A 27750-nucleotide genomic window follows, 5' to 3' on the forward strand; every position below is an offset into this window, starting at 1 on the left:
TTAGAGCCTCTGTTAGGTCGCTATTTGTGTCTCTGTTAGGTCTGCCATCTGTGTCCGTATTGGGTTAATTTCCACTAATTTCCTGTCAGGTTAGAAAGTGATGGAAAATCTCTCCAACAAGGACAAAGACGAAAACAAAAACACATATTTAGTAAAGTGAGAAAAGCATAGTACTTCTGTTTTATTGCTGTCCATGGCTTCCAATCCTAGCGATGACCGCAAGGCCCCCCGTTTCTTGTATGCATGTCACAGGGAAAGGAAGTGATGGAAAATGTCTCCAATTATGTTACAGACAGAGATGAAAACCTGCCAAATATTCAAACTTGTCCCTATTCTATCATAAACTAAAAAAAATGTCTGGAATTAGGCTGTAAACAGTTCAGTACAAATTTACCTATATCTGGTGTTTAAACTTGTAACATCTAATTGGCAGTGCCCCTGCAGACTAGCATTCAGTACTGTAATTACTACATTCAGTCTAAACACTATGTCCAGACTTCAGCCAACTTTTTCCATTTTCTCCTGCTTAAGTAGTTTCAGGAATAACCAATATGAGAACAGATCAATAATATTGATGGGTTTAGCCATGTAATAATTGAAAGCGGTTATGAGCTTTATGTTAGGGTGAAGAATAGGGATGAGTAGAACCCCCCTCCGGTTCGGTTTGCAGCAGAACACGCGAACAAGCAAAACATTTGTTCGAACACGCGAACACCGTTAAAGTCCATGGGACATGAACGTGAAAAATCAAAAGTGCTCATTTTAAAGGCTTATATGCAAGTTATTGCCATAAAAAGTGTTTGGGGACCTGCCCCAGGGGACATGTATCAAAGCAAAAAAAATTTTTTAAATGCCTGTTTTTTGGGGAGCAGTGATTTTAATAATGCTTAAAGTGAAACATAAAAAATGAAATATTTCTTTAGATATCGTGCCTGGGGGGTGTCCTTAGTATATAAAGTAGCATATCTTTCCCATGTTTATAACAGTGCCACAGCAAAATTAAATTTCTAAAGGAAAAAATGGAATTCAAAACTGCTTGCGGCTGTAATGTATTGTCAGATCCCAGCAATATAGATAAAAATACCAAAAACACCAAAAAAAATGACGAGGATGCCCCCCCAAAATCCATACCAGGCCCTTCAGGTCTGGTATGGATATTAAGGGGAACCCCGCACCCAATTTTTTTAAAAAATGGCGTGGGGGTCCCCCAGGCACTATATACTCTGAACACCAGTATATATACTGTACGGCCTGCCTTATATACTCTGCAGAAAATTGGGCATTAGGTGTTGGTGGTACCAGAACACTGTAAGCCCTCGCGGTTACTCTTGTTGGGTGCAGGAACGGGCCCTGCTGTGAAATATTATATCAAAAATTGTAATTACATGCCCTTGTTAAACAGGGGCAGAAAAATTGGGCCTTGGGTGGTGGTGCCACAACACTGTAACCCCTTACAGATACTCGTGTTTGGCACTGGATAGGGCCCTGCTGTGAAATTTTATATCAAAAGTTGTAATTACATGCCCCTGTTAAACAGGGGTAGAAAAATTGGGTCTTGGGTGGAGGTGGTGTTGCTGACATCTATTAGAAACTGTACACACTTTATTAGATACTGTGTACACTGCCTGCACTGTATTAGCAACTGTACAATGGCTGCACTGTATTATATACTGTGTACACCACCAGAAGTGTATTAGGAACTGTACACACTGTGTTAGTTACTGTGCACACCGCCTGCACTGTATTAGCAACTGTACAATGGCTGCACTGTATTATATACTGTGTACACCACCTGAAGTGTAATAGAAACTGTACACACTGTATTAGATACTGTGTACACCACCTGCACTCTGCACTGTATTAGCAACTGTACACCATGGAATGCACTGTAGATATAGGCTACACTGAATGCAGAGTATATATATATTAGACGGTATATATATTAATTTATTAATTCAAGTGTATTAGAAACAGTACACCACAGAATGCACTGTAGATATAGGCTACACTGGATGCAGAGTATATATATATAATATATATATATATATATATATATATATATATATATATATATATATATATATATATATATATATATATATATACGAGACTGTGTGTATATATATATATATATATATATATATATTAATATCCTGTGTACACTGACTGAATATCGAGTAGTAAACACTGAATATATAGTCTATGCTAAATGCAGAGTATATATATATATATATATATATATATATATATATATATTAGACTAACTGTATATATATCAAATACACTGCCCCTAACTGAATAACCTGCCTGTTTAATCTAACTCAAGCTATATCTCTGTCCACGCCAACAACACTACACATGGCCGCTCTGTAAGCAGTCTTATATAGTGTGGGGTGTGCCCCATATGTTCGGTTCGTTTTAGAACAAACGAACACCTGATGTTCGAGTCGAACTTATGTTCGAGTCGAACCGTGGGCTCTTCCCTAGTGAAGAACAATGTGCAGAGTGCACTAACCCAGAGAAACCAATCAGCAATCTTCTATCTGTGCTGTTTTGTTCTAAATTGGTCTTGGTTATAGAATAAATAATAATTTCGATGCATTTCAAGTTAAAGAGAAGAAAGATGTAACTAAGCAGGCTATGATTTTACTGTAGGACCCGATGGAGACCGATCTCCTACCCCAATCTCTTCTTAAAGGATGTCATAGAAAACTCACAATCTACTATCTGTAGATTGAGGTACTGACAATATCTACTGCTATCTGACCTTCTGTATTGACAAATATCCTCAGAAATTCTATCTACATACTTCAATCTACTGTTTTTATTGCTGCACACAGTGTTAAAATATCCTCAGAAATCCTATCTACATACTTCAATCTACTGTTTTTATTGCTGCACACAGTGTTAAAATATGCCCATGGTAACCAACTGTTGACCAAGAATTATCAAAGCTAACAGAAGTGGCGTGCGCCACATTAACAGAGCAAATAGACCTGTTTCAGGTCTATCTGCGCAACCCGTGCCAGTTTTTATTTCACTGTGAAATTACTCTACATGAGTTGAGCCTGCAGGGTCAACCCTCCTCCCTCCTGCTTTGAGCCGAGCAGGGGAAGTGGGGGGGGGGCCACAGCCACAGCCACAAAACAGAGAGTAGATCGCTCCTAAATAACAAAAGCGCTTGCTCATCTTTTGTCAATTAGAAGGTGACGGCATCTGCTCCACGTTCTGAGTTTTAGAAAAGTCCTGCAAACATTGCGCTTGTATAACACCTTGTTAACTCCCCCCTATAACTGAATGAAGATGGGACAAAAATAGACCTTAAAGCGGAGTTCCAGTCTGTAAAAAAAATTAAAAATTTAAAGTTAGCAGCTACAAATACTGTAATAAAAGTACGCTTACCTGTCCAGGGATCCGTCAATCGGCCTTGTCAGTCGGCTTCGGATGCAGGCGCTGGCATCTGGGCGAGTCAGGCTGCACTTTCTGAATGGTCCCACTTTCTTCTGGGACCTCTGTGTGTCCCAGAAGGCGGGGGGGGGGGGGCAGAAATGTTGTAGATCACCAAGCGGTGATCTTACCCTGAAGTGGGAGCGGGTATCTGTCAAAACCAGGTATCCGCTCCCCCCTCCCCAAAAAGTGCAAAATGTGACAGGAGGGTGCGAACAAGCTGAGTTTCCCCTTTTAAGTAGAGCTCCACTTTAAAAGGAAATAATGCGCAAAAAAGGCAAACAGAGCACTTTAGTGCCTGTAGGCTCCTCCAAGATAATTTTTCCCCAATACTGACTTACCATGCCTTGATCTTTATTTACGAAGTCTACCTGTGGAGGTGGCCATCTTGGTAGAGGAGTAAGACCTTGCTTCCTCCTGTCAATTCTCCTTTGCCCTTCCCCAATCTGGTCGGGGTAATATTTAAGAAGCAAGAGGAGAAGTGGAGGAAGTAGAGATCCTTAGAATGATAGGGGATCATTGCACTGCAAGTCCTCAGGTACTGCTTTCTCTCCAGCAATGAAAACAGAAGGCAGCATAGTAGTAACATTTACAAAATCTCATGAGACTAGCAGTAGATACAGCAGTGATGATCTCACACTGCAGATATACAGGTATTAGGCTGCAAACCAAGGGCGAATAAGTGGCAGTCACACGACACTGCTATTTTTCAGAAAAAAATCAAGAAAAAATGTAAAAATGTTCTAGGCTGAGGCTCTGCTAATGATTAGACAACATGTGTAAGACTTCCAGGTTAAATCATACCATGTGATATGATGGTGGATCAGAGGACAGCTCTCTGTGATTTGCTCACCTTCTGATACGTTTCCCAGTGATACATTTATGTATCAGTGACACAGGACTTCTGAAACAGTCAGAAATGTCTTCAAGAATATAATGAAATTCACGGGTGACTTCATTTCAGGGTAATAGCAGCACAATTTAAAGTTCCTCAGTGTAACAAAAAGGTGAAAATTGTGAGAACAGGAAACGCAAGAGTTGCATTTGAAATAGCTGATTTTCACTCTGGTTCCCTACCGAGTTCAAATCAGTAGAATCCCAAAGTAGGTGATGTGTCTACTTTCATTTCACTTGTAGAAAGCTGGCACATGCCATGTATTTGGAGCACAGGATTTAAATGTAAAGTGACAGATGGGGTATTTCCTTAAAACATGAATCTTAAATCTAAAAATCTAAAATGTAATAAATAGTTATATCATGGGTAAAACCTAAAACATTCAACCGGATTTTAAAATCTAACTACACCCAAATTGTTACCAATAATTCAAATTGCCTTCAAATTTCACTTTATATAAATTTTGACTTATTTACCATCCTGAACAGTGCATACGTATAGGCATACATATTTGTTTATCTGTAGAATTTTAACTCATAATATCCTATCAGTCATTTTGCAATGCAGTGTAGAACTTGAAAGTGGCACTAAACTCTTGAAATATATTCTCTCCATGCATGTATTCCTAACTCAGAAAGGTGCCTTCTATTGCTCTCAGCCTCCTTCAAATCTCCAAAATAACTTTTTTTTTTTTCTGCTGTGATCTGACTTCCTGTTGGAGGTTGGTGGCTACATTTATTCTCCATAGTCCCACTGTATGTAGGAACAGACCCACCCTCTCTTGCTCACTCCCAAGATGGACTGTGAGATTTGTAGCATACCTAGAGCGATGACCTATGACCACAACTAATGTGCACTGCTCATTTCATACAGAAGTGAAGAGGAAAAGGAGAGGTTAAGTAGCTCTCAGAGGATGTTAAAAGGAGGCAGAAAATAAGTAAGAAATTATTTCATGATAAATAGATTATAGGGCCATTAAGGCGGAATTAAAGTAAAAAGAAAAACTGACACATAGAGTTAAGAATTTTATGGCAGTTATCTCTTCTGTTTTAACTGCTTCTTCCTACCTGTCAGCATTAATGCACATGTTAACAGTGGCGGCTGGTGGTAATTTTTGTTAAAGGGGCGGCAAACAGTGCACAGCCAGCCACCCCCCTCCCGGTCGGGTCACCCGCACCTCCCCCCTGTTGGTCGGTCACCCAGCCTTAACACTTACCTCAGGCTTCCCTCTGGGCGACCAACTTCTCCTGCGTCTCCTCTCCTCGCGTCTCCTCCCTCCTCCTCCTCCCGGCAGCCAGCATAGCTTCTCCTTTCGGCCAATCGGGGAAAGGTGTCTCAGGACACACTTCCTGATTGGCCAGGAGGAGAATTAGTGTGACAATAGCGAATATTCATTTGCTAGTGTCACACAACTGGATGGGCTTTGGGCGCAGTGCCCTGCGCCCTGAGCCCACCCTATTTTGAAGCCTATTAGAGCCTCTGACTCTAATCACATGCTTAAAAAAAAAAAAAAATCCCCCCCCCGCATTGAAATCCAAGCATCCAGCGCCCTGCATGTAGATTAGGGGCCGGACGCATGGATGGGGGGGCGGCGCCCGTGCGCCCCTTATGGATGGGCCCCCACTGCATGTTAGCATTCATTTATGGCACCACTCTGTGCCATGATTATGTGACTTCTGCATGCATGTACGGGAGTGACATCATCGAGGCCTAGAAAATCAAATGACCGAAGAGTCCAAACCCAGAAGGAAAACCTAGTGAAGAAGAAAGTTCCTGTCACAGGCAAGAGCGCTGACAAAGCAGCGCTAAAAGGGATGGCTTGGCAAGTAAGTTTGCCTTAATGTAGTAGGATGTGGTGCATACTAGTACATTATGACATAAAGCTGCTGGTCGCTATTTTTTCTTTTTTTTTTCTTTATGAGAATGTGTAATTCCATTTTAAGTAGTGGATGTGTATAGATTATTTTTGCAAAATAAGGATATAATTTATGGTCACTTGAAGGTTGTCTAGAAGTACCTAGAAACAGAGAACATTCATCTCATCTCAGTCCAATCAGGGAATATTTTTTAGGTCTATAAACGTTCCTAAATTGCAGTAGACATCTGCTCATCGAGCCATCACAGAAAGTGGTGTGCTCGATTAGGATGGATATTGATCCGGCCCATCAGTGTTATTTGCCTTCAGAGAGGCTGCTTTCCATAGGCACAAGGTGTAAACATTCATGTGTTCAATATGACCTTTATTCAGTTGGATCGTTTGGTGGCCATATCGAGAATATTGCTACCATACCACTTTGCAGTGTACCATAATCCACTGCAAAGGACAACGGCACAACTTTCCCACTGCAAAATCTGTCCAGAAAAGACTCAAACGTGTTTTTTTACAATTTAAAGTTTCTGGGTTCTTTATGAACAATTTTAGGCTTTTTGAAGAATATTTAGTAGATCTTCCACTATATTTTTTGATCTGCCACTTTACTAACATTACATAGATCATTACAAACATTTATACAATTTATCACAATGTTATGGGCAGGAAACAGTAGTAATTAGAGAACTAAAAGGAGGAATTAACCTTTTCCAATTCAGCTCATTTGTTTCTGTCAAGGCGATCCTGTTCTTTGCTCTTGGAAGACAGCTGACCTGGCTTTCTGCCATCTCACAATTTTATTAGGTCTCCAAGGAGAGGACAAGACTTGATGAAACATAAAGATTCTGTGTTTCAGGGCAGCAGTTCAGAGGTTGAGTTTAAATCAAATTAACTTGTATCTGGATATTTTTAAAAGGGATTGTCTTCAGGAAACCATCTAACAAAACCGTTATTTTTAACCCTGTTATCGGTAGTGAATGATTTACAGATATCTTCAGTTATGGTGATAACAGCCAGGCTTTCAATAGAGCAGCAGTCAATAACTTAAACTGCTGTTAAAGGATGTCAGGAGCATTTCAGTAGCAATTGTCTGTGGTCCTCATACCCAGCTCAGTGATCTGTGCAAAATCGCATTGGGGGATATTTACGAAAGGCAAATCCACTTTGCACTACAAGTGCAAAATACAAGTGCAAAGTGCACTTGAAATTGCACTGAAAGTGCAGTCTCTGTAAATCTGAGGGGCAGATCTGAAATGAGGGGAAGCTCTGCTGATTTTATTATCCAATCATGTGCAAGCTAAAATGCTGTTTTTTATTTTCCTTGCATGTCCCCCTCGGATCTACAGCGACTGCACTTCCAAGTGCACTTTCAGTGCAATTTCAAGTGCACTTTGCTATTGTAGTTTGCACTTGTAGTGCAAAGTGGATTTGCCTTTAGTAAATAACACCCATTGTTTTCTATAAGTGTGTAGATTAAAGTGGAGTTCCAACTGTGAAAATTTTTTATTTTTTTTGCATGAATATCTCCATTTTATAAGACTTATTACTAGCACTCACATTTCTCTTTTTAATCACTGCTCGATTGCCGATTTAATTGAGCAAGATATGTTTTATTCCTTCTTCTTGGCACTTTCCATCTTGCTTGTGGGCATGTGAAGCTCACAAGCACTATCTTCTGGGCTCCGGTGCAGCTGAGCGACCAGCATGCACCGCCCGTTCTCGCACATGCGCTGTATGTACGGCTCGTAGCACCGTACACTTCTGACGTTGCCATCACAACTGGCGTCGTCGTCCGAAGTGCCCGCCCCGTTGTGATGGCAGCGAAGCCCTCAGCGCTGCCCACTGACTCCTGGGAAATGATGACAAGCATTTCCCAGGAGCACTAGCGAGCACGGGCGCTGAGGGAAATGACATCAGGTGCCAGAGAGAGGAAGAGGCAGATTCCGAGGCACCCCTTAGCAACAGACATGAAAACATGAGTAAAAACAAATGTTTATTTCCAAATGTTGTTTACTGTGTTTAATGCTGCTCAATAATGCAAACTTAATTTTATGGGTGGAACTGCGGTTTAAAGAGGGGTTTCAAGAAGCATTTTTAACCCTTTAAAACTCAGGGCTTGTGTTCACAGATATTTACTTGCTTCTGAATTCATGTTTACTGCCTCAAATAAGTCAACATGAGCAATTTGAAATAAACCCAGAACAACTCAAAGCAGTTTGAAGCATTTCAGAAACAATTCAAAGCAAGTCATCCGTTCATTATACTCACAGAAGTGAGTCAATAGCAGCTTAAATATGATCTTAAACATTAAAAAGCATATTGCAATCAACTTGCTTTGGAGTCTATAGTCTGCAAATCCTTAGGTTAAAGTGTACTTAAAGTGTTACTAAACCCACAACAGTAAAATATGTCTGTATATGCAGCATAGCATGCTTGTTATACTCACTGTGGAACTTAGGGGTTGAAGTAAATGGTACAATAAATGTTATTGTACCTATGTATTAACTTGTCTATTCCCCTAATTTAGCTAGTCTATTAAAACTCTGACCACATGTTACTATTGATATCACAATAATACAGGGTTAGCTATGAAACCAAGCACACGGCTTAATAACAAAGTTTTATTTATTCCCCAAGACAATAGGAATACGCTAACACAAAAGTATTTAATGAACATTACAAACATATATCAACAAAACATATCATATCAGAATATCAAAGATACTTATCACAAGGCTTTCCGTGAGGCTTTGTATCATCGGGCTAGGCTCAGATGCTAAAGAGATAGCCATGTGGCACAAGCCAGGAGCGAAAGGGACTATTTCTCTTTTGTGTGCCCTTTTTACTCAAACATTAACACCCACTCGTAACCACCCCCACTTGCCTCCTGTCCAATAGATATTGCCAAGAGGTAGTCCTTGTAATATATTATATTGGCCTCTGGGGGCAGCATTGTCCATGCATCATCTCTATGAGCCCTTATTCTCTTTGAAGCCTGTAATCACACATATCACACCAGGTGGGCTTGAGCCAAGCCCTTGTTATTCTGACATGCTACAAAGCTTTGATGTGTAACTGGTTACATTCCAACTTGGGGCCACCTGCCTGTATCAGCCAGGAAATGAAATACCATAAATATGATATTAAATCATGTTGATTTCCAACAGGGGTTAATCCTCTGCACTGTGTAAGTAAAAAGGCTGTTTTATCCTGTACGCACAGATCCTCCCCTCCTGCACTGTCTATCTGGGGAAAGCCAGCTAACATGGGCAGGGTAGCCAACCTGCGCATGCTTAGTTGTGTCTTTTATACTGGAGAGAACATTTACTTGTTCTCAGAGATAGCTAGGTCACATGATATTGGCATCACACATGTGGGCGTGTATATAGGCTGCAGTGGAAATCTCCTACCTGAACTCTCAGCACTGGAGAAACTGTGCAGTTTATCACTGATCGTGTTATACAGATCAGCCAAAAAAGGCATATAGTGGCAATATTTTATTGTAAAAAGAAAATTTATAAGCTGTGGGCACTGTGGGGGGGCGGATAAACTATTTTCATATTACTGGGTTTAGTAACACTTTAAACCCTAACGATAAACTTCTATTCGCTCTATTTTAGATTGTTTTTTATACCATTTAAAGCTTTTGTTGTACCAGTGAAACAAAAATAGCCGTTGATGCTGCTAGAAATCCAGTTCTTTATCCTGTGCTCTCTGTAGTGTTATATCAACCAGTTTAAACAGCCTTGCCCAGTTTATCTCTGTGAACGCCTACCCTCTGAATTATGCATATGAGGAGAGGGGAAGCTGCTCTTTACTCTACAGGGACAACACTGCTTCTCCATAAATACAGTATGAGTGAGCATTGTCCCCGTAGGGCAGGAAGTGTGTTACTGGCAGGATCACCAGGTGAAATTAATGGAAAACAAAGTCATCTAAGGCCTCGTGAGCTTCAATATGTTGAATATGTTGCTCTTGGGTTTAGATACACTTTAATAAGATTTTTTGACCAATGGAATACTGGTCAGTTGACTTTTTTGTCATCTAGAAATGCACAACAAGCCTGATGCAGTATTTTTTTTTTTGCTGTACTTATTTGATGATTAAAGATGTTATATAAGACTCAGGTGTGTTTCCTGTCCACTGACAGTAATCAGCTGGTAAACATTGTTTCTGCCTGCCAGGTTCTTCATCATTACCAGCAATTTACTGACAGTTTAGTCATAGTGAGTGTATGCACTCATGTATACTCTTTTGTGCAGCCTCTTGTTTATAGCATCACATACCTGATGAGCATGTATCTGCCCATACTGTAATTAGCAACAGTAGAATGTTGATGTACAGTAACAAATGGACATAGACAGAATAGCAGGGTGTCCATTTATGTTTGTATACTCAAAAAGGCATCAAATATGTTTGTTAGACACTTTTGAATGGACTGGCATGATGTCAAAATATGCGGTATTTTCAGAAAAAAGAAACAGGGCTTGAGAAATTTTACTAACGTCATATTTACATGTTTATAAAATAATTTTCTCATTCTAAAATGACTTGTGGGGACTCCTTAATGCTTAAAATCTGATTGGAAAAATAAGGATTTTTTCATCTAATTTCTAATTTTGTCAAACTCAATGAAACTTTACAAAATATTCATAGCCTATGTCTGGATGTTCATTGAACCATTGTTTTTGGATATTCACAATTCAATAAGCTTTTTTCCTTCAACAACAAAACTAACTAGCAGTATTTACATTTTATTTTATGTTAATGTGTTTGTTGTTGATATTTTTTAACATTGAGAGGTATCATTAATTACATAACTGTGTTTAAATTATAGTGCTCTGAGCAAACAATGGCACTAATTGGTGAATGATGTGTCACTAGGCATCACTGTAAAAAATGAACTTTATCAAGTAAATTTATTCTCTTAACTTGCACACGTTGCATATTATGCTGGGGTCTGGACTACTTACTTGCCATTGAAACAGAATGGTTATTAGGGTAGTGACAATGTTTTAGACTAGCCTTTCTCAGTCAGGGTTGTGTGGAACCCTAGCGTTCCTTCAGAGGTTTCTAGGTGTTCCTTAAGCAATAAGCGGCTTTTTCCTCTCAGATGAGTAACCACTGACAATAATTATTTTTTTAGCTTTCTATTAAGGAGGGATTCTTCTGGATGACCACAGATGTAAGGAGCATTCTTGCTAGTAACCATCAGGAATTCCCTGAGCCCAGCAAGTTATTTCAAGGGTTACCCAATGTTAAAAAGGTTTTGGAAGGATGCTCATGGAACTCTGTGGTTGTATAGTACCTTGATCCTGTCTGTGGTAGCATGTTTTTTTTAGCAACCTGCCTCAGAATGGCTTGAGAAGGAATGTCTGGCAATCACAAGGTCAAGAGCCATCCCTGTTTTGCAAGTTCAGAAGCCTAGAACTGCATAAGCGGCAGCTTATATCTCTTCGACTTTTTCCTTAAATTACTTTGATTATGAATTAGTGTTATCTTTTTTTGGTCAAAGCACCCATCCCTTCTTCCTTCTCTCTCAGCTTATCCTCTTATCATCCATCTTGCTTGTCCAAGTAAGCCACTGACCTGGAACAAGCATGCATTCGGAAAGGATTCATTTAATGGCATGTAGTGATGTGTTTGAGCAACTGATTTTTTATACGTATTCTGCGACTGACCTCACGATTTGTTATTTTATTTACTAATGACACATCTACTGGTGATGGACAATAAACCACATATTTCTCCATAAAAATGTTTGTGACTGAATTGTTCTACAGCGATACTGATACATTTTTCGTTAACAGATACTTTATTGTAGCTAGTGATACCTCTGCTTCATTATATCTTAACCCAAAGCAATACAATTCAGATTTTACTCATTAGAGTAAACTATTTTGCTAAAATATCCAATGTGATAAAAAGACAGTCTTGTAATTTGACCATCATAATTTTGATTGAATTGCTACAAAAGACACTTAACTCTCTTTCGTGTTGACCAGGGTAAGGTTCCAAATTTTTGTCTACATCACAGTACAAATAGCCAATACTTATTTCCATCAAAAGCATTTTTAGAATGATATCAATGAATATTCCTCTAGCACCTATCTTTATAACTGTTGCTTTTACAGGAGCTCCCAGAGAATGGGGTGTTTTTCAGGCCCTTTTGGGCTAAAAATAGCGCCTGTAAAGTGCCTGCAAAACGGCTCCCCTGCAGTCTCAGTGTGTAAGCCCGAGTGCTTTCACACTGAGGCAATGCGCTGGCAGGATGTTAAAAAAGTCCTGCAAGCAGCATCTTTGGAGCGGTGTATACTGCTCCTCCACCACTCCTGCCCATTGAAATGAATGCGCACCGCTGCCGAAGCGCCTGCAAAGCGATTAGGCAGCGGCACTTGACGGGCGCATTCAACCCCTTCCTCGGGCACTAGCTGAGTTATAAGCGCCCCGCTGGCAGCCAAATAGCACCACTAAAATGACGGTAAAGCGCCGCTAAAACTAGCAGCGTTTTACCGTCAACGCCTGCCTGCTCCAGTGTGAGATCAGCCTTAAGTAATAAGTGATACAGAAAATTTCTTACATTTAAACAGGTAATCAAAACTTTTGAAAAAATGGGCTAACTTTGCTGCTTAGTTTTTTTTTTTAATTCATTAGTGTATTTTTCCAAAAAAAATTGCGTTTGAAAGATCGCTGCGCAAATACCGCGAGACATAAAATATTGCAGCAGCCGCTATTTTATTCCCTAGGGTCTCTGCTAAAATATATATATATATATATATATATATATATATATATATATATATATATATAATGTTTGGGGGTTCTAAGTGAATTTCTAGCAGAAAATACAGGATTTTTACTTGTAAACAACAAATGTCAGAAAAGATTTAGTCTTTAAATGGTTAAACTGAGAACTCCTCCACACTGAGTTCAGTTCATTGAAGTAGAAACATTGTATCTTTTTAGTTTCTTTTATCAGACTTGGCAGGCTGCCCAGAGAGGAGAGAAGTCGCTCTACAGAAGACTTCAGGCAACTTGCATTGACTTCTATTACAGAAGTCATTTGCAAGTCGCGCTGAAGTTATAATCGGCCTTTTTTATCAGCACAATCGGCCGATGCCGATTAATTAAAAAATGCCAAATATAGGCCGATATATCGGTCGACCTCTAATTGAAATGTCAATAAAATGCAGTGCAATGCAGTGGATTCTACAACACTGTGTTGTGCTGAAAAAGTTAGCTTGGACCATGCATATGCCATACTTGGACAATCCCCTTGGAAACTGTAAATCACTGAAGTGGATACCGTGTCTGGGTCCTGTGATCAGTGGCTGCTATGCTACGTTGTGAACACATTAGGTCACTAGCTTGGCACCAGTGCCATTAAGAGAATTCTTTGCATTATCTCAATGAATGCAAAGCATTCTCTGATTGAAAAAAGTGGGGATCATGAAATCACCACCCCACCTCTCCGCCTCATCCAATCAGAGAGCTTTACATTCATTGAGAGAATGCAAAACAATCTTTGAATGGCTCCAAACTGGACCAAATTAACTATAAAAAAATCCATACTTGGAAATATTTTTATTGATATATTAATGATTACAGGACTGTATCCATTTATGCATTTTATATCTGACAGGAGTTAAGCTTTACCATGTAAATATTATATTAAGCGCACCTCAGGTTAAGAGCACCTAACCTACCTATTTCAAAACACATCATAAAACATAAACCAATCTTGTGCAAAATTTAAGCCCCTGATCATTCAGAAAGAAATAATTCACACCTCTGAACAGCACAGAATAACTGGGGCTACGAGTTTGACTGTACTTTTGTCCTGCCTAATATCAAAGCTTTGGGTGAAGATATATCTGGAATGTTTTTATTTTTATTACGCAAATTTAATAATGGTTCTCTAAAGTTTTTTTTTTTCTTTTTTTCTTTAATTTTCCGCACTTTTTTCCCTCACCATTATTTTCCCAAAACAGTCACTATTAACTACCACCACTTAGCTGCCAGTCGATCTGTCTCTGTTGATGATGATGAGGAAGAAGAAGATAGGCTTCACGCCATGCTATCCATGATCTCCTCTCGGAACCTCACAGCTCCTAAAATGATGAAAGGTTTTTATCCAACCTCCCTCTTGAACCTTCCCACGTCTTGCTTAAAGAAGGCAATGTTTCCCATTTGACAAATCATGACAACGGTGGTGGCATTATCAGGCACAGAGAATAATTCAGCATCGCACAGCTTTATTGGTTTAGTCTGCTCTGCTAATACTTAGTATTAACAGGTTATGGTAATAACTAGTACACAGCATGATAATGACAGCAGATACTTGTGGTTGTTATTCATATGATTATCTCCCTTTCTATCCCAAAGAAAGATTATATCATGGGAGGGTATGGTATGAATTTTGACTGCACATTGTTAATTTCAGTCTTGTTCATATTAAGCCACTCTGTTGCCATTTTGGAAACCTTAGGGTTAGTTTAGGTTAGGCGTTAATATTTACCTGTCCTGCTGCCTGTTGGGTTGGAAAGAGCTTGGTTAAGATCTTCAGCATCCAGCTCATTTCAGGGAGTGCTGTTGTCTGATGTGTGTTGTGATTCCTTCCACCAGCCTTTATACAGTAGTGAAGTAGGAGCCAGCGGGAGAAAAACCACAGAGCACAGCAGGGGACATCAGCATCCAACATTCCTGGAAATGTTGAAAGCAGAAGAACTTTGACCAAGTTTCTCTGTTCAATCCAGAATAGTTTGATGTCACAGGTAGCAGGACAGGTAGATATTTCAATGTAGATAGGCAATTGTTTCAGGATTTCGAAATAGCAACAGAGGCACTTTAAATACAGGGTCATATTTAGACTTGGCACACCTGAATGATGACAGTGTTATGCAAAAGCTGTGCCGCTTGTCTTGTTTTTTGTTTTGTTTTTTAAAGAAAACTACTGCTAGAATGCATTAATAAGGGGCATTGGGTCTGCTTTATATTCCCAACAACATTTTAACTGTACAGACCAACAAATAGGGAAAAGGGAAGGATGAGCAAATGTACCCTGAATTACAAAGAGCCTTTTGACCTCTCTCAACATCCTTTAAACCCCCATTCCTCTGCAGATCTCTTGCTGAATTTAGCCACACATTTTGAGAGCTGGGTAGAGGAAAAAAAAAAAATGTTTAAGTTATTGTAATTTTTTCATTTTGAGGCTTGGTGCTGCCCCTCTAACTATGCTGCCCTAGACACTGGTCAAATACATGGCAACACCTTATCCAGACTCTCTGCTATGGATATGCTAGGAGGAGTTTATTCGACATCTGGAGCTATCCTACTAATTACCCTTCAGGATCACTGCACTTCTTTCAGTCCAGTACACACTTTGCTCAACAGTACTAAGCCCCGATGAAGGGGGTGCTTTGAACCCCTGAAATGGATTGAGTTTTTATGATATAAGAAGCTTTCCTCCTTGCATATGATTAGAAATTCGTATCTCCACCGAGTGGTACTGTGGATACGACACTTGGATAAAATTGCAATGTCCTGATAATTAGATTATTAGGAAATTATGTTTTTTTGGATGATGGACATTTTAGGCATAACACAATATGCCAACTATCTATCCTTTGATAGTTGGCATATAATTACCCTATAGACTAAATCTAGGTGGTTCCTGAAGTGCTATCCTCCTGAGTTCCTCTGAATTTCTACCATCATTGAGGATACTACTCTCTGTTTCATCCCTACACCCTTTTCTTACCTGTGATTAAATAATTCGCCATAGCTCCTGAAGAAGCGGTTTCCTTTACGCGCAACATATAGAGCAGAGCTGAGCTTTTTATGACACACTACCTCGTCAAACTCTATAATTCTCAAAAGTGATCAGTCTGGTCCTCCGAGTTTTTTTTACTTTATTATGTATATAGGTGGTGCGTTATTCATGCTCATAGGCAACTTTTGTGAATGAATTATATGAGAATTTTATGTAATTGTCTTGATTTTAAATTTGTAATAAATATTAATTTTTTTATAAGATTGTGTTATGCCTAAAAAGTCCATCATCCAAAAAAACATAATTTCCTAATAATTCCTCCTTGCATACCCAGTTTCTACTCAAACATAGAGCCAACCTTAAGCCATCACTCCTAGGAGAGCTGACTAGGGAGAAACATTCCTTTTATACCGCTTAAGACCTGACTAAGTAGAACAACAGCTTTTCTTCTTTTCTTGTGTCCATTATATAGCATTAGTGGATAAAAGTATAGGTGTGATTGGTTTCCTGTCACTATGGGTATTAAGAACTATTGTTTGTATAGACATGCATGAGGCAAATCTATTCATACCATGTAAATATATGCGTTGCTCGGAAGTCTTTATTACAACCATCTGGAATGTAAATGAAGAAAAATGTTTTAATTAGATAATGTCTGGCCCATATATGTTTGCGTCATGCAATTTAAAAAGCATTGACTGGAGTGGAAAATTATACAGCCATCTACAATACACTATGGTTATTGCTTTGGCAGACAAATCAGCATAATTAGTAAGTCTGGCTTGACCTATGTGACTTTTCTGGCAGTGACATAGTTAAGCAGAGGTCTTTAAAAAACTGCAGTTACCTTCTCCATTCCTCCGTGCTCCAAAATTCCCACAGCTGCACATTAATAATGACCCTACATAATGAGACTTGTGGTTTGTGGCCACCTCTTGGTGGATCACCATTTATTTTCTAGACCATCTTATTAAACTTCAAAACACATATATGCTGAACTCCCAGAATAGTTCATGCATTACTTCCAGTTTTAGTTTTACCATTATGTGTGTGTCAGTGTCATGCAACCAAAACTTTTCATTTAGATCCTTTTAAAGGTTTTGAGCTTTTGTTAGGGTTTATTGATGTCTTTGATGTCTTTGTCCTATTGAGCAGAATTTTCTCTATTCCAGCTGAATTCCAGCTATGGCTATTTTTGCATAGTTACATTGGTCCAGCTTGAAAACATGTAATTATGCATGTGCCATACCTTGCCAGTTTTCGTGGTAGCTGGAAATCACTGTAGTAGGACTTGCTAGTGCAGTGATTGCCATTGGCTTCTGGGTCCAATGCAAAGCAGCTGCCCTGCTACTTAGTGAACAAAGGAGGTCAGCCTCTTAGCAGGGTACCATTCAGAGAATGCTGTGCATTTTCTGAATTAATGGAAAGCCTTCTCTGATTGAACAGGGTTGAGATTATCATGTCACTGTCCTGCCTCTCCACCTCATCGAATGAAAAGTATTTTCTGAATAAAGCCCATGCTGAGTGAGTGCAGTGAGCAATGCAGGCACTTGGTACAGGAGCCTTAAGCCAGTGGCAATCACTGTAGTAGCAGTGCCTACTAATATGATTCCCAGCTTCCACAGAGATTACCCAGGTGTGGAACATGCATAGTTATGTTGATCCAAGCTGGACCAACGTAACTATTCAAAAATAGTAATACCTGGATTTCAGCTTTAGAGGGTTAGTTCACTAAAAAGTTGCCTCTGCAGATAAGGAGCATCTATAGATAATAAAAAATGTTATACTGCGCTAAAGCCAAATTAAGAAAATAAATAAAATGATAATGGGTGACAGCAGCGACTAACCATGTGATATAAACATAGTAAACCTAAAGTGAGCAAACCAAAAGCCACGCTACTCAATATTAAAGCGTTAGAATAATTGAAAAATGAAAATATCAAAGCAAAAAGACCCAATTAAAAAAATTTTAGTTGGATAATATAGTGAAAATCAATATCCGTGAAATTGCACAATAATAGCAATCAAATGTAATGACAATACTGTATATGTGAAAATAAAAATAAAATAAAAATACAGTTCTAAAAAATGTATAGAAAGTCAGTCCACGTGATGTAGATATAGAAAACTCAAAGCAGGAAAATCCTTCAGGGGGGTTCCACCACCAAAAAACATGCAGATCCTCCTGTGACACCAATTACCCTATTAATGGGGACTCTTCTCGGATTTGACCATTTCTAGAATGATCAAATGGGTGTACAGATAAACCTCTGCAGGGTAACATGAGCAATGATGAAGCCTCTAGAACCCGCCGATGGTCACAAAGTTCCTCCCAAGGTATCCAATTCACGTCAAGAGGTCCAGATCCGCCAAGACCAAACTGCATGTATATATGGAAAGAAGCTCCAATAGTATAATATTGTATGAACTAGTTTATTGGTAAAGCCAAAAAGGTACTTACAAAAGTTAAAAGAATCACAAGCATTGTTAAAATAAGTTTGCCGGAACACAGAAAACAGAATCACCCGCACTTCCAGGGTCACGTGGGGCCTGATGATGTCAGCGCATAGCTCCTCCATCTATAGATAAGAACACCCTTGACCAAAGTTAAATAATGCCATTTGCTATACGTGTAGACAATTTGTGTACGGACTGGAAAACTTCCAGGAAGATGCTAAGGAAGTTGCTAAGAGAGGCCCAGTTACTTCTCACCTCCACCATCACAGGAGTGAGCTCTCAAATGCTGATCTCAGAGTTATTGTATCAGAGGAGAGAAAATGTGAGGGGGTTTGAATCAGAGAAAGAGCTTGCCCCTGTGATGCTGAAGGAGAACAGTAACAGCTAAGTTTCTCTTAGCATTTTCCTAGGAGTTTCCTATTCAGGCTTCAAAAGGTATGTAAATGGCCTACACCTAATGCAAGGTCAAAGCTGCACAGTATGTTTTTTTTATCTACAGATGCCCCTTATCTGCATTGGCAGCTTTTTTGGTAAAGGTAAACTAAGCCTTTAAACGTATCTGAAAAGTGGCTGTACACTTGATAGCAACAATTACAAATACTATGCTCCCAATGCAAAAAAAAAAAAAGAATCTGATTTATCGCGCAGGCTAAACTAAAGTATTTTACATATAGCATTAGATCCATTGTCTCCAGGTTAGACAGGAATATTGAAAATAGCAATATAACTACATCACTGATAAAAATGGTCACATGTTCGGTCCCATATGGAGAACTATTATAGTCTTCATAATGTTAAAGACTTACTAAAGGCAAAACTTTTTGTTTTCTTAGTTTTTGATAAAGTGGAGAGGGATTAGAATACCTATTAATTTTTATTGCTGTCGGTCCCCCTGTTCGGGAGATTTACCCTCTCTATTTGTCCTGTTCTCATCAAAAGTGAAAAAAAAAAAATCAAAATTTTGGGTTGACATAAGAACACTAATAGAGGGGGAAATCTTTCAATTGGGACACTAGTTCTGGTGACCTTGGTGACACACTGGGATTTCTTCACTTTGGAGAGATTTCCTCTCATTTCCTGTTTTAGCTATGAGACAGGAAGTAAAGGGAAATCTCACCAATGTTTCACAGTTGGCATAAAAAAACTTATAGGGGTTATAACCCTCCCTTGCTGTGTCCAAAAATAGGAGGAAAAAAACATTAGTTACACTTTAATTTTCTACGTGGAAGAAGGAGAAATGTACCATTACAATTTTGACAAAAGTGACCATTTGCTTTACACTTTATTTGGCAAGATGATTTTAAAAAAAATCATAGATCATTTTAATACAGTGAAAGTAGATTCCTGTGGCACCATTTCCATTTTGTAATAACTCCGCCTCCACAAAAGACTGATATTTTATCTTTGAATGGATTTATGCAAGTTATAGCTATAAATACACTTAAACCCAGTCCAATTGGTAGTTGTGAGATTAGCCTATGGGAAAAAAGCAAAGTTTAATTGTATAGTACAGGTTAAAGGGCATCTCTTTTGCATGAATAGCAAATGTACAATATATTTAATAAGTTGAAGTAATGTATTCAGCAGGCAGCCTAAACCAAACGTCTTTGCTTTGCCCTTATACACTTTATTATGCCACCTCATAGAACACAGCTATAGATGATAAAATTGCAGCATGGAAGGCTTATGCTTGCATTAATCAGTGATGAAATGCTCATAATGGAGACACTTGTATGCATACGTTGTATCCTTGCCTGACGATAATGACATCACTGTTGTTACAGGGTTTGCTTTCCCTTGTCTGCTGGTGTTTGCAACATGCTCGACCTTTGCATGTGGCCAATTTTGCAGCTTCCCAAACAAATGATGAATGGAACAAAATAATGAGGATGCTGTTCACTTATAATTCTTCAACGACTGCGGTACCTTTCATCTGGATCTTTAGGTTCTGTGGGGTTCTGATTTTACATTTTGTAAACTTTTATTTATAAATTTTATATTTTTTTACACTTGGTTACCTTTCATTTTTTGGTATACTTTTTTCTTGGGCCCTATCAATTATTGGTATTACCTTAATCCAAACAATTGTGGCACATGGTGGTGGGGGCATCTTGTTCTTTTATACAATTAATTTGTAATCTTGTATCATAATATAAGATGCAGTATGGTTTTGGCCATCCAGCTCCCTCCCTGAAGAATTAAGGTGAAGAGCATTTTTTCATTAACCTTGGCTTTCCTTAGCAATTTTTTTAATATACGTTTTAGCATGCGTGTACTCAGCTGCAAATTTTTTTTTTTTTACTGCTTATACCTAACCCCTTTCCCACTGATCAAAATCAATAAGGAATTAATTATATACCTGTCTATAGGAAATGTAAACCATTTAACATTGCCTACGATTGAGATGTAAATTGTTCAAATTAATATTTATATACAAATAATGGCAATATGTCAGTAGGCTGAAATTGAAAAAAAAAATGGGGAATGGGTAATTTTAATTCCTTTTTATTTATTGCTTTTGCTGCCACGGCTGGTGCCTGTTTATTAAATTCCCTCATTGCACCTGACAGTTGATTTGATGCATGAATCAGAATTTCCTATATCAGGGGCCCCAACCTGGTGGCCTTGCAGCTGTTGCAAAACTACAAGTCCCATGAGGCAATGAAAGGCTGACAGTTACAAGCATGACTCCCACAGGCAGAGGCAAGATGGGACTTGTAGTTTCACAATAGCTGGAGAGCGGCCAGTTTGAGACCCTGCCCTATATGTTCCTTGTCATGTTCCTTATACACCTGTGCTGAATTAGGCTTTTTTAGTAATCCCTTTCTTTGTGGTAAGGCTTACGATGTGAACATCTTACCATGGCTTGCTGCCCAGCAGAAATGAATTGCCTAACTCCTTTTTTTTTGGTGTACTTTGCTCATTGTGCTTGGAAGTTTTAAGCATTGACCTAGAGCATGCATTTGGTAACTTAATTCATATCAGTGGGGGAGCTGAAAGGCCTGAACATTTTCAAATATGTTCATTTTTGTGGAGTAATCTGAACTTCAGGCAAATATTAAAAATAATTATGTGTACTGTTTTGCCTGCCAAAGGTAATTCTGTTTAGCCAGCCTTGTGTTTTACACAACTCTTTCATACTGTACAGCCAGACAGGCGAAGCACTTATTTCCAGGTTTAGCAATTTAGCTTTCTGTGTCACCTCTATGCTTCAGACTTCTTCTATGGATTGAGCTATAAGTAAAGCCTCGTACACATGATCGGATTTTCCGATGGAAAATGTCCGACCGGAGCATGTTGTCGGAAATTCCGACCGTGTGTGGGCTCCATCGGACATTTTCCATCGGATTTTCCGACAAACAAAGTTTGAGAGCAGGATATAAAATTTTCCGACAACAAAATCCGGGAAATTGTCGGAAATTCTGATCGTGTTTACACAAATCCGACAGACAAAGTGCCACGCATGCTCAGAATAAATAAAGAGATGAAAGCTATTGGCCACTGCCCCGTTTATAGTCCCGACGTACGCGTTTTACGTCACCGCGTTCAGAACGATCGGATTTTCCGACAACTTTGTGTGACCGTGTGTATGCAAGACAAGTTTGAGCCAACATCTGTCAGAAAAAATCCTAGGATTTTGTTGTCGGAATGTCCGAACAAAGTCCAACCGTGTGTACGGGGCATAAGGCTTTGCAAGCTTAAAATCTTTCACTTTCTTCTGTACACTGGACCAGTTGATTTTTAATAAATAAACTCTTCAGATTATGTATGGGTGCCAGCAATGACTTTTTTCTTCGCTGGACAAACCAGCATCATCACTTCAGTCTAGTGAGAAAAATGCTAATAAGGAAAGCAGCTGAAGCAGTAATGCTAACCCAAGCAGTGTGATCTTTCTGGCTGTCCAGTATGACAAAGAAGTGTAAAATACAAAAACAGCTTAACAGAATTGTATATTCTTTGTCAAGTAACTTCAACGTTGTCATTAGAGGTTTGTCTGGAGTACCCAAAATTGCTAAATACACAGTAAAATAAATATCTGCTTTTCTTTTTTGCAAAATAAAAATGTAATTCTGAATATCAATTTCTGTGATTCACATACCTATGTCACACGGCACAGCCAGGAACATCCCTCTCTTTCATCCTGGTTAATCTTTACTGGTTCCCGAGTTATCTCTCTGCTTGTTGGTCAGAGGTAGTTACGTTCATTCATTATCCAGTGAGCAGGCTGGAGGTGGGAGGTGATAAAAATAAGTTGAAGAGCTGACAGATGGGTGTCATCTGACTGGCTGTATAGATTGGTCATTGGTGTGTGAAACACAAGCAAGGCCGGACAGAAGTTCATATCCTGTATCCTGTAAGACAGCAATTAAAAATGTATTTTTAACTGTGTATTTAGTGATTTGGCAGGAGTTCTGCTTTAAGGATGTCCACTGTGCTGATACAATTAGTTGGCAAAGTTAGTCTATATTAGATGGCTATTATTGCTAGCGGCTGCTATAGCTTCTAGCAATATTCACTGTCTTCTCCCGGTGGGGACAACTCCCCCCATGCTGGGATCAGACAATTGCTCGGCAGGAGGGATTCCCCTGTCAGCACTGTCTATGTTGATGGGGGAATCATGCAAATTTCTTTCCTGCAACTCGTGGTTGTAGGAAAGAGATTTGCACCGTTTATGGCTTGCTTAAGAAAGACAAGTTGTTGCTAATTCAGCCTACCAGCATCTGCCTGAAGACTGCAATATCAATTTTGTGCACAATGGCCTAATAATGCATTGCTAGAACATAAGATGATTAACAGAAAATAGTATATATTATATTTATATAATAAAACATAGCATCTCTTGAGACTGCTCAAAGTAATGGCCTATTCTCTCTTATTGTGTCACTCTTTCACTCAAGATAAATAAACGCATAAGTTCCATGTCACCTATACCTAATCCTACTAACCAGATTATATAATCTTGAAACATTTATTAGAAAGCTTTGCCCAATACATTGTCACTTTCAAAAACTCTACATAAAGATAATGAGCTGATGTACTAGAAAGCGGAGCATGGAAATGAAAGTAATGACACTTCCTGTTGACAGATGATGCATCATGAGTGCATGTAGGTGTGTGTTCAATAACCCCAATTGTTTGTAAACACAGTTCATATTGAATATATCCATTGTGTCCAATGTCTGATTGATATATCTCTCCAGACTCTGGCGACGTGATAGAAATGCAAGGCTTTGGTGCTAATCTCATGCCCTGGCAACATAATGAGCCTTGCAGTCAGGGATCGTCTTGTCTATCCTGCTCCACAGGAAGCTCTCCATATGATATTCCCAGCTGCTGCAGCTGCACCCATGACAGGTAAGTCTCAGTCTGTGTGTTGGTGAGTTATATTCTTAGCAACCTCCAAATGTGTTTTTAGGAACTGAAAGACTTTGCTTTATTCAAGGAATTTGAAGCACATTTAAGCTTTGCTCATGCAGGCAAAAGCAGCAGGTTCACTTTATTGCCACCACCCAGGCAGTATATGCTCACCTTTCCTTCATTCCTCCACTGTTCCATTTAGCCACCAGGGCTGAAGAAAATTCCCAGTACTTCTGTGTACGGAGGAACATGTAACAGAGATGGTGTATGTTGCTTGGTCCCATGGTGACAGAGAGGGTCTGTGATAGCTCTGAATACAGTATTCTTGTTTCTAAGGACAGTTCAAGATAAAAGTAATGGTGGTCTCCTTAAATAACGTATAAAAATGGGGGAGCGGCAAAAAGACTTTAAGACCCTTAATACCTTCTGACCCACAATGCCTCAGCACTTGCCCCGAGTTTATGATAAGTTAATAAACACTGCCCTTTGATATTTTGCCACCAGCACTTTGTGCAGCTGCTAGCTCTCCACCCTGGCTTTAGCTGACAGCTCAGGTGCCTTCTAATGAACAGAAACCAGAGTGGTTTCCAATCAAGTGATCACTATCACTGTATCAGCTATGGCATAATGTTCACATGCATGCTGGAGGAGTAATTAAAAAATAAGCCTTCAGGCTCTGGATGCCACTGTAACCTGAAGGTGATAATGTGATTCTGTTTAAAACTGTAATTGTTGGATACAATTCCAGTATTAAAACATATATATATATATATATATATATATATATATATATATATATATATACAATTTTTAGCATTTTTGTGCATTTGTCTGCTTGAAAAAATACCATATCATATAAAATGTTGTATTTTTGAACATTAGTATATCAGAAAAAATGCACCGCCAACAATAATATTGTAATGCAAAATACTAATATTGTGTGCCACTTCTTTCACACGTGACAGTGAATCATTTGTTTATCTACAGAACACCACTCAAACTGTTATGTGAAAATATGAAGAAGCAGATTGTTTCTCGAGCATTCTATGGTTGTAAGTAAAGATATTGATTCTGGATCTGTTACCAATATATCATCTGATTAAAAATGTAGCAGAAGTACCAAAAATAATAAGCAGTTTGTTTAGCAAAAGAAACTTCTACCCAGTATGATCATGAAAAGGAACCATTTTTACTGCCAGAGGATTGTGGCTTTTCTGAAATATGGCTATGATTATAGGAAGGCGGTTGCTGTATGAAGGCACAAGGACATTTCCTAAAATGTTTAGGTTTCAGATATTATTGTGCTATGGTAATAGTTGCAGAATAAATATAATGAAAGAAGTAAAAGAAAACAGACAGGAAACTATCAGTTTTACCAGTATTGGGATTTTTTTTATAGATTTAATGGTTAAGCTCACCTTTTGGAACATGTTACATGTTCCACCCGTATTCAGGGTGGAACGTGTAACATGTTCCAGCTCCCACCACCAGTTCCCCTGTTCCCCCCTCAGTGTGAAAGCAGGTGGAGAGTCATTTTCCCGCTGTCACTTTTTGAAAGCAGCACAGCCATGTGGGGCTTGACCCACACAGCTGCATCATTCATTCAAACCGCGGCTGATGGCATGTAGTTCTAAATTAACTCGGAGGGCGCTGATGAACGCTCCCATGGTTCATTCACAAGCCCTGCAGCTTTCAAACAGACAGTCCGTATGAAGGTATGGGCAGAAAACTGCAGGACTTGTCTGCAGAAGCATGACATTGCACCCTTGATCCACTGATCACAAGTGCAGTGCTTTGCAGGAAAAAAACAATAAATGTACATTTCTGTTCTGCAAAAATATATACAGTTATTATTTTTTTCTGGAAACGTAAACTTATCCTTGCAAGTAGAATTCCAGTCAAATACTAACTATACCTAAACCTGCTCCCACCCCCACTCTAAGCCTATTCCAACTATCCTGTAAGGGAAAACTATTCTAAAGGCTCTCAGATCCAGTAACATGATGGGCTACCAGTGCCGGCTTCAGTGTAGAGGAGGGAAAGCCAACAATAGATTACCAATAGCAAGCCTATGAGTGACGTCACCACCCAGGCTCTGCAGCTGTTATCAGCGATCTCACTGAAGCAGGATGCCTGGGGAGATCATGTGATTGGGTAGCCAGAACAGGCTAAGAATGGAGCGGGGAGCATTTAAGAATTTGACTGGAATAGTGGATATTTACAACAGGTCGACCGGAAATTCATGCAGTGTACTGAATACCTGTAGCTGTGAAATAACTGCTGATTGTCCTGTAGGTTATAGTCTTATTTAGCATGTGCCATTTACACACATGTTCTTTAAAAAAAACTGTTGTCCTACTTCTCTTTAGGGCTTGCCTATTGCCGTCACCTGTCCACAGTTCGGACTCATCTCTCTGCCCTTGTACATCACTCCATAATTCCACCGGACAAACCAACCGATGCTTCAGGTGGCCTTACCAAAGAAGTATGGAGCAAATATCAAAAGGATATGAAGGTAAACTAAATATCAATTCTTCAATTGGAGCTTCACTAAAAGAGGAAAATTTGCTGGAGCAGATTTTAGGCCTGTTTTATTAAAATGTAATCTCTATTCTACTGCCCAGGCAGCAATATGCCATTTCATAGATAAAGTGCCTTGTTACCAGAATTAAAATGGTGCCATAGTACCCGGGTTATGGTATCTTATCGTTATTGCCATCTTAAAGTACAACTAAAAATACAAAATCCAGTTACTATGTGAAGCACAAGCTTCATAAATGTGAGGCTTTAGCTTAGTAGCGGGTTGTGTGTGACTCACTGGATGAGTCACAGCATGGTGAAAAAGGCACAGCAAGACAGCAGGATCTTGGTGAAACACAAGTGTGATTTATTTACAAAATCTGTGTTCACTAAGATCCCTTTCACACTGTGGCAGTTTTCAGGCATTTTAGAGCTAGAAATAGTGCCTGAAAACTGCCTCCCATGCTGCCCGAGAGTGAAAGCCCAAGATCTTTCACGCTGGGGTGGTGCGCTTGCAGGACGTTAGAAAAAGTCTTGCAAGCAGCATCTTTGGGGCAGTTTACAATGAACGGCAGCACTTTCTTTGGGGTTAAAATCGCCCCGCTATCGCCCAAAAAGCACCACTAGAACAGTGGTAAAGTGGCGCTTTATCGCTAACGCACGGGCGGCCCCAGTGTCAAAGGGGTCTTAGTGCAGGTATCAAAACAGCAAAAAAAATAAACCCTTGCCACGTTGAGCATCTAACTACAAACACAGTAACCTAACTACTTGTCCTGGGACAGTTTACTACTGCCCAAACCCTTGACTTTGACACAGAATAAATCGGAGTCAATAGTCACACAGACCTAATCTCACCATACAAGCAAATGGCTGCTCCCCAGTCTGTCCTGCACAGAAATTTGGTTCCAGGGTGCAGCATCCTCCCTAAGCAGCCTGGGAATTTTATAGAGCCCAGAGTACTAGACCTATCTTAGCTGAGCTTGTTAACCTCTCAGTGAGCCAAGCAAGCTTACTGCACAGCACAAAAGGGAAAACAATTTGTATACTGCATGAACCTGGGACAAATATGCCTCCCATCCTGGACACAACCCATAGTTTTTCCTGGCTTCCTGTCACAAAAAAAAAAAAAAATACCTTCACCTTCCCTGATTGCACCAATCTTACTTCCTTTGTGTTCTCCCTTGCATCACTCCCCCTCTCAGGCATTACCACCGACAGTTGGAGCGTTTCAGCAACAGAGGCAGAACTGTCAATCCAGAAAGCAGGGGGCAAAACTACCAGCCAGGTGCTGACTGATGAGCTACAGGCTTGTTAATCAGTAGTGACAATGCTGATAGCCCAGCCACCTACAACATCTTCCCATCCCACTGTAGTTCAAGCCGACACAGTCTACATGAGAGCAGCAACTCTGAATTCAGAAGCACTGCGCCA

At 39.4% G+C, this 27750-nt stretch overlaps 1 protein-coding gene across 2 annotated transcripts in view; it reads left to right on the forward strand.

The window, feature by feature from the left end:
• The window catches only part of SGSM2 (small G protein signaling modulator 2), a 528702-nt gene that overhangs the window by 448083 nt on the left and 52869 nt on the right, over nt 1-27750 (forward strand). Inside the window, exons 12-15 of one of the 2 annotated variants that reach the window (XM_073616693.1) lie at nt 14204-14338; nt 23643-23796; nt 24787-24851; nt 26169-26314. In XM_073616693.1, coding sequence (XP_073472794.1) covers nt 14204-14338; nt 23643-23796; nt 24787-24851; nt 26169-26314 — 500 coding nt within the window. The remainder of the gene's footprint in view (nt 1-14203; nt 14339-23642; nt 23797-24786; nt 24852-26168; nt 26315-27750) is intronic. The other variant, XM_073616694.1, reaches the window with a different exon arrangement.

The sequence above is a fragment of the Aquarana catesbeiana genome, linkage group LG02 (assembly GCF_042186555.1).
Source record: "Aquarana catesbeiana isolate 2022-GZ linkage group LG02, ASM4218655v1, whole genome shotgun sequence".
Lineage (NCBI taxonomy): Eukaryota > Metazoa > Chordata > Amphibia > Anura > Ranidae > Aquarana > Aquarana catesbeiana.